The following is an 8,274-nucleotide window of genomic DNA, read 5'->3' as shown; positions in this document are numbered from 1 at the left end:
CTTTTTACCTAAACCCATGTACTGTCAAGACTCAGAGTTGAGGAGCCAGAATTTGAACTAAACAGATCAGTGTGATTCACAAAAGCATTTATTAATGTACACTGGATCTGCAACTCAGTAACCAAGGCATCAAAGACCAGGTTCACTTCCTGATTGAGTGTTCTTGCTGTCCAGACGATCTCTGTCTGAATTAAGTTATTTTTTTCTGATATCTCTGTATCTCAGTAACTCTAACTGACCAGAACTACTTTAAGACATAGCCTTTCACTGCACTTTTCTACTGAGCACTTGTCAGTTTCACACGGTTTTATTTCTGGTTGTAAGGAGTAGCTAGCCTAGGCTAACACTAGCTTAGCATTGCTATGGCTTCTCCCTCCCTCCCTTGGCTGTTTTCCAACTATTCCTTCTTCCTCTCCTCTCTCCTGCTCTGTGTCAGATGTTCAGTTATTCCTCTGCCTCCTTTAGTGATAATGGGATGTGTAATAAGTGTAGTATTTTTGTAGCTTTGGAGGCGAGGGTGTCAGGGTTAGAATCCAGGCTTCAGGCTGTTGAACATCCAGGAGTTAAAGTAGGCCCCCCACGTAGTTGTCCCCCAAAAGTGCCTGAGCAGCCAGGCGATTGGGTAACTGTACGCAGAAAGCGTAGTCGTGGATCTCTGCCCACTGGTCACCACCAACGCGTTCACGTTTCTAACCGGTTTTCCCCACTCAGTGACACACCCACTGAGAAGCCCACTCTGGTGACTGGCAGCTCCATAGTCAGAAACGTGGCATTAGAGACACCAGGGACCATAGTCAAATGTTTTGCCGGGGGCCAGAACGGGCGACATTAAATCCTACCTGAAACTGCTGGCTAAGGATAATGCTACGTTCACACCAGACGCAGCAAAATCGCGTCTGCTGCTTCATTTTTGCTGCTTGAACCAGTTAGTTGTGATGCGCGGCTGAAGCAGCTTTGCTGCTCTCGCTGTGCGGTCCAAAAGTGTGTCTGACGGGCATTGGGCGGAGCTTCACTATCCTTTCTCTGCCTTGCAGCTATATTTGCTGTGATCAGTGGGAATAAAGTAGTTTTAATATGTTTTTAAGTGAGAAAGTCCACCTGAAAACTTCATCTGTGCAGTCAGTTCATTCAGATTATCATCCTGTCTTCTAATGTTATTTCTGTCGGAGCCGCTCAGACCCCCACATACCAGCGGTGCATAGGAATCCCTTCATCAGCAGCCTCTGGCCGGGTCGCCTCCTCGCGGTTTACCGCGGCAGCTGGAAGGTGTTTTTCATCTAAATAATCCAAACTGCAGGCAGCAGGATAATAAAAGCGAACATATTCTGCCAGCAGATTTCTGCATTTTAAGTTAATTTAGGCGCCAATAAACTGTTTAAGAGGAGTGATCATAGCGCTCTGATCATCAGCGCTGTGTCTCTCTGCCTGCCAGCTCCCAGATCAGCTTCTCTGATTGGTTGACGCGGCGCGAGCAGCAAAAATTAAATTTTTCCATCTCGAGCAGCAGCGAGTTTGCAGCGCGTCAAACGCGTCAGATGCTTAAATGCACCCGACGCGCTGCTTCAGCTGCTCAGACGCGCTGCGCCTGCTGCTCAAAACGCGCCGCGGGACCTTTTGCTGCGCCTTGACCCGCGCCAACCATTGACTTTGGATGTAAACTCGCTGCTTCTGTCGCGCCAGCTGTGTCCGGTGTGAATGCATTATAAGGTTAAATACAGTAAGATTGCTATTCACGCTGGTGGTAATGACACCCGGTTACGCCGATCGGAGGTCACTAAAATTAGTGTTGCTTCGGTGTGTAAGTTTGCCAAAAAAATGTCGGACTCCGTAATTTTCTCTGGTCCCCTCCTTGACCTGACCAGTGATGACATGTTTAGCCGTATGTCGTCATTCAACCGCTGGTTGTCTAGGTGGTGTCCTGAAAACAACGTGGGCTACATTAATAATTGGCAATCCTTTTGGGGAAAGCCTGGTCTGATTCGGAGAGACGGCATCCATCCCACTTTGGATGGTGCAGCTCTTCTTTCTAGGAATCTGGCCACATTTATTAGTCCTCCAAAACCCTGACCCCCCAGGGTGCAGACCAGGAAGCAGAGTCCTAGTTTAACAGACCTCTCTGCAGCTTCTCTACTGTTACCCACTCTTTACTCCATCCAGACAGTGTCTTGCCCACGACCAAAATCTAATAAATTAACAAATATTCCCAAAGGAGTATATCATGATAATCTAATTAAAATTGAAATAACTCCAATTGGGGAAAAAGTTAAAACGATTAAATGTGGTCTGTTTAACATAAGATCTCTTTCCTCTAAAAGTCTGCTAGTTAATGACTTGATTTGTGATAATCACATTGACTTGTTTTGCCTTACAGAAACCTGGCTGCAGCAAGAGGATTATGTGAGCATAAATGAGGCAACTCCTTCAAGCTATTTAAATTTTCACATCCCCAGAATGTCTGGGCGAGGAGGAGGAGTAGCAACAATCTTCCAGTCTGACTTACTGATTACTCCCAAAACAGTTAATACCTACAACTCTTTTGAATATTTAACCCTTAATTTTCCTGATCCAAATTTCAAAGCAAGAAAATCTCTTTTTTTTTGTTACTTTGTATCGTCCACCAGGTCCTTACTCTGAATTTTTAGATGAGTTTTCAGAGTTCCTTTCTGATTTGGTATTAAATACTGACAGGGTCATCATAGTGGGAGATTTTAACATCCATGCTTACAATGAAGGCGATAGCTTAAGAGCAGCCTTTAATGCTATCTTAGACACTATTGGCTTTGTTCAAAATGTGAATAGTCCCACACATTCTCATCTTCATACTTTGGATCTTGTGCTGACATATGGCATAGAATGTGAAGAAATAACCAGATTTCCTCACAACCCTGTCCTCTCTGACAACTTTCTAATAACCTTCAGGATTACTTAAACAGAGTTCTCCTCCCCCAAAAGAAGGTTACATTTTAGTAGATCTTTATCAGATAGTGCAGTTATACATTTTAAAGAATCTGCTTCACTTTCTCTCTCCTCTGTGTCGCTGAGCAGTGCTGCAGAGTGCAAAAGCATAGCTTATTCCCCTTTACAGGTTGATGATTTTGTTGATGGGGTTGCTAGTTCTCTGCCTACTGCCTTAGACAACGCAGCTCCTTTGAAAATGAAAACCGTTAAAAATAAAAAGCTTGCTCCTTGGTTTAATGCAGAGCTGCGCACTTTGAAGCAAAATGCTAGGAAACTGGAGAGAAAATATCGCTCCACAGGCCTGCGGGAGTCCTTCCTAGTCTGGAAAAATAGTTTAGTGCTGTATAAGAGGACCCTTTGTAAAGCAAGAGCAGCATATTTCTATTCATCAATAGAGGAGAATAAGAATAATCCTAGATTTCTTTTTAATACAGTTGCCAAACTCACCCAGAGCCACAGCTCTGTTGAACCGTCCATTCAACCTGCTCTTAGAAGTGATGATTTTTTTTTTTTTTTTACAGTGTCCTGTCTGGCAATGTGGCAATAAGAATAATTGTCTTGATGCCAAAAAGAGCCCAACAGATTTTACTTTCACAAGTGTAGCAGTATGGCAATTGCCATATAGCTCCACTTGTTTCATGCATGCAAATTGCTTTATTATAATTATGCAGGGAGTTTTACAGTTCATATGGACACTGCAATGTAAATAGAGCAGAAAAACAGAAGAAGAAAAGGAAAAAAGAAAGAGAAAAGATGAAAGAAAGAAGAGAAAGGAGACAATGAAAACATTTTCAGTCTGCTTCATCACCTATAACGAGATGAAAAAAGAACAGCACAACCGAAAGACATGGTACGAGACATACAATAAATCAACACCTTGAAACTATCGCTAAAGTAATATTATTAAGTCTGACATGTACTCTGTGTTACCTGAAGATACGGATGTGGGCTTTCTGTATGGAAGTGAATCTCTGAGTATCTGGAGCCAAGCACCTGTAATTGTTTGTGAGGGTGAACTTTTGCATGTAAAGTTTATCCATAGAAAAAATGCTCAATAGTGGTTGTGCAGAGCTGGAGAAGCACACCCCCCAGAGCACTGAGTCCAGCGCCGGGAGACCAAAAGCCCCAGGCGCCAAAAGGAACCCCAAGAGCGAAGGCACCAAGGAGGGGCCAGCCCCGGAAATCGGACCCCCACAAAGGGAGGAGGAGAGACAGCCCCCAAGAAGCCCCCCAGCCACTGCCATGGCGGCGCCCCGGGGAGCCGCGGAGGCAAGTCCGCGGGCTCCGCCGGCCACCCTGAAGTAGGGCCGGGCAAAGAACACTGGCCCCCCCACAGCACCGACCGAAACACCCCGGCCCCACAGAGCGCCAAAACACGCCCCGCCCCCCGGCACCAAGCCCCGGCGACCGCAACACCCAACGCGACCACACCACCCTCAAAAACACACAGGCGGCCGCGCCCACAGCCGGGACCCACGCGCATCCGCCGGGAACCTGCCACGAGCGCCGCGGAACCCCCTCAAAATGCCCCCCAGGCCAAAAGCGCGGCCCCACCCAACCAAGACAGACGCCAAAAGCGCGCAACGCAACACACCACGCACAGAACTGACCCAAGAGCAGAAAAGCCGCCCGACCGCCAGAGGAGCAGACCGTAGCCGGCGCAACCACCCCCCCCAGCAGCCCGCGGGCAGCACAGAGCCAGAGTGGACCACGCTGCTTCCCCACTGGACAAAGCCAGAGCAGCACAGCCGCGTCCGCCGCCCCCCCTCGCCACCTGCACAAGCCCCCAACATGCTCCCGAAGCACCTCCGCCGCCCCGGCCCCCGGACGCACGCCGGCCGGAGCCACTCCAACCCCCACCCGCCCTGCAGCCACACCCGCCACGATCAGCGGGACCAAAGCAGCTCCACCATGCCTCAAAGCGGTAAAACCCACCCAAAGACCCAATCAGCGCAGCCGGCCGATCCACACCAGCCCCCCAACAAAAACCACGCCGGAGCCGCCCAGACCCCCACACACCAGCGGCACGCCGCCAGCAGGACCCTCACCCAACGGGGCCACCCCCCAAGACGGAAAAAGAATGCCAAACAGAAAAGCCCCCCCAGTGCGACAGTAGACACCAGACACCGCCCTGTCCGCAACCGCTCCCCCCACCGGGAGAAAAAAAAAAAAATAAATAAATGTTTCTAAATAAATAAATAATAATACATATATATATGCATAGGCCTGAACCCCCTCAGCCAGATCATCACAAAGACTGGCTACGGATACCAATTCCGAAGCGGAACAATCATCAGTCACCTCCTCTACATGGATGACATCAAGCTGTATGCCAGGAGTGAGCGAGACATCGACTCACTGATCCACACTACCAGGATCTACAGCAACGACATTGGGATGTCATTCGGACTAGACAAGTGCGGTCGCATGGTCTCAAAGAGAGGGAAGATGATCAGAACCGAGGGGGTTGAACTACCAGAAGGCCACATAACAGATATTCAGGACAGCTACAAATACCTTGGGGTGCCACAGGCTAACGGAAACCATGAGGAGATGGCAAGAAAGACTGCCACAGCTAAATACCTACAAAGAGTAAGGCAGGTCCTGAAAAGTCAGCTGAATGGGAAAAATAAGATCCAAGCCATCAACACATATGCCCTACCAGTCATCAGATACCCCGCTGGTATAATAAACTGGCCAAAGGAGGAGATAGAGGCTGCTGACATCAAGACGAGAAAGCTCTTCACAATGCATGGAGGGTTCCACCCCAAATCCAGCACTCTGAGACTGTACACCAAGCGTAGCGAGGGAGGCCGAGGGCTAGTGAGTGTCAAGACCACTGTCCAGGATGAAACAACTAAGATCCAGGAGTACATCAGAAAGATGGCCCCCAAAGACAAATGGCTTGGTGAGTACCTCAGGCAGGAGAAAACCGAAAGTGAGGACAAGAGAGATGAAGGAGAACCATCATGGAGGGACAAGCCGCTGCACGGCGTATACCACAGACAAATAGAAGAAGTGGCTGATATCAAAAAATCCTACCAGTGGCTGGAAAAGGCTGGACTGAAGGACAGCACAGAGGCACTAATCATGGCAGCACAAGAACAGGCACTCAGTACAAGATCAATAGAGGCCAGGGTCTACCACACCAGGCAGGACCCCCGATGCAGACTGTGCAAAGATGCCTCTGAAACAATACAACACATAACAGCGGGGTGTAAAATGCAGGCAGGAAGTGCATACATGGAACGCCACAACCAGGTAGCTGTCATAGTGTACAGGAACATCTGCCATGAGTATGGGCTGGAAGTCCCAAGGTGAAAATGGAAGACACCTCCTAAGGTAGCTGAGAATGACCGAGCTAAGATCCTATGGGACTTCAAGATCCAGACTGACAAACAGGTGATGGCTAACCAACCAGACATCGTGTTGATCGACAAACAGCAGAAGAAGGCAGTAGTGATAGATGTGGCAATCCCAAGCGACAGCAACATCAAGAAGAAAGAACACGAGAAGCTTGAGAAATACCAAGGACTGAAGGAGGAGCTAGAAAAGATGTGGAAAGTAAGGGCAGCAGTGGTGCCAGTGGTAATTGGAGCACTGGGGGCTGTGACCCCCAAACTGGGAGAGTGTCTACAGCAGATTCCAGGTAAAACATCAGAGGTCTCTGTCCAGAAGAGCGCAGTCCTAGGAACAGCTAAGATACTGCGCAGAACCCTCAAACTCCCAGGCCTCTGGTAGAGGACCCGAGCTTGAGGATGACACATACCACCCCACGAGGGGTGAGAAAACAGTTTATATATATATATATATATATATATATATATATATATATATATATATATATATATATATATATATAATAAAGTAAATAAATAATAACTAGAAAATTTCTAAAGAAATTTTGAGGGGGGCCACCTACTGCCCGTTCTGGGAACCGGGCCAATACAGCCCTTGCAAGTGATTTCGGGGCTACCCAGACCAACTGCTTACGCCTTTGAGGGCTGCTGAGGGAAGGAAAGAGGGCTAGGTCATGGGCAAAGAGAGCTGTGTGCCACTTGTGCTGAAATCTGGGAAATAGACGTGCACAGCATATGATGCACAAGGGTAATATGGGTTGTCCATATTGAACTGCAGTGGGTAAAGCTCAGTTGGCAGGCTTCAGCAACCTGCTAAGAGCCATTGCAGTGCCTTTAGATGACATGTGTTGTGAATTTGGCGCTATATACATGTTGAGCCATATGCCATGATCATACTTTTTGGACATTGGGAAGCAGTGTCCATATTTCATCCTGATAGGATGACCAGAGAAGAAAACACAGCTTTGGTGAATAACAGCTGGGGGACTTCAGCAGCCCCCCCTTTTTCAGCCAAAGAAGTCACATGGAAGTCACAGAGGTGTGAAAACCTACCCCCCTCCCTGTGAGGACAGAACAAAACCACAGAGCACACAGGATTCTTGCTCTTTTGCCTCTTCTCTCTTTCTCCCACGTCTGATCCAGCCTGCTTCTGGTCCTGCGCTCAAAGCTGGGGCCCACTGTGGCCCACAGTGGAGATGCAGGCCCCAGGGAAACCAGATCCCCAGAACCATCAAGGATGAGTCAGAACTCTTCAGAACCTAACTGCTGCAAACAGAACCTTTGCAACACATTTCTCTTGAGTTTCAGAACTTACAGAGCCAAACTGGATGAGAACCATATCCTTGGGTTTGAGACTGAGGGGACCCCTGCTGTGAGACTGCGACAAAGAACCGCTGACTGCAGAGCTGCAAAACTGGATGAAACTCAAGCTTTCCAAACGGACATGGAAAAAGGTTTGCAGGTCTGGCATGATTAGGGACAGGAAAAGCAATGTGTCTTTTGATGATGCTAATCATATCGTGTGTTTACTGCTGAGTAAAGACAAAGCTAATTGATGCTAAAGAATGGACTGCATGCCACGCTATGCTACAGGAATATGTGTTGAGCTGTTGCTAAAGCTTAGACAAGCTTTATTCACTAAGGATTTAAACACTGAAATAACATTAGTGTTCATGTGTTCCTCAAATGCTCATTACATTTCCATTACCAGGTCTGACCAAGAGTCATTTAGTGGAATCCTGATGTCTATTCGCTGCTAGCTATTTCAAAGAGGGTAAAGAATCATTTAACTAAAGGTTTTTGGTTCTTGATTAAGCAAATCATTTAATAAAACATTATTTGGCCAAATAATGTTTTATTCACCTCATGGATTTGCATTGTGAATTGGTCTGAAAACATTCCAATTTCTTTAAAATTTGTGAAAAGCTAATTTGATCACATTCCAAATTATTCCAGA

The 8,274-nt window shown here is 47.3% G+C and overlaps 1 protein-coding gene across 1 annotated transcript; it reads left to right on the top strand.

The window, feature by feature from the left end:
• Positions 1-4,005: 4,005 nt before the first annotated feature.
• LOC119780133 (basic salivary proline-rich protein 2-like) lies at positions 4,006-5,070 on the top strand (the record flags this gene model as incomplete). Its single annotated transcript, XM_038280047.1, has 2 exons — positions 4,006-4,259; positions 4,323-5,070. Coding segments are annotated over exons 1-2 (1,002 nt in total), but the record flags the coding sequence as incomplete, so codon positions are not given.
• Positions 5,071-8,274: the final 3,204 nt, after the last annotated feature.

This window comes from Cyprinodon tularosa, unplaced genomic scaffold (assembly GCF_016077235.1).
Source record: "Cyprinodon tularosa strain WSP-4 unplaced genomic scaffold, ASM1607723v1 ctg1551, whole genome shotgun sequence".
Classification (NCBI taxonomy): domain Eukaryota; kingdom Metazoa; phylum Chordata; class Actinopteri; order Cyprinodontiformes; family Cyprinodontidae; genus Cyprinodon; species Cyprinodon tularosa.
The sequence above is the reverse complement of the archived record's forward strand: the minus strand, read 5'-3'. Positions and strand labels throughout refer to the sequence as shown.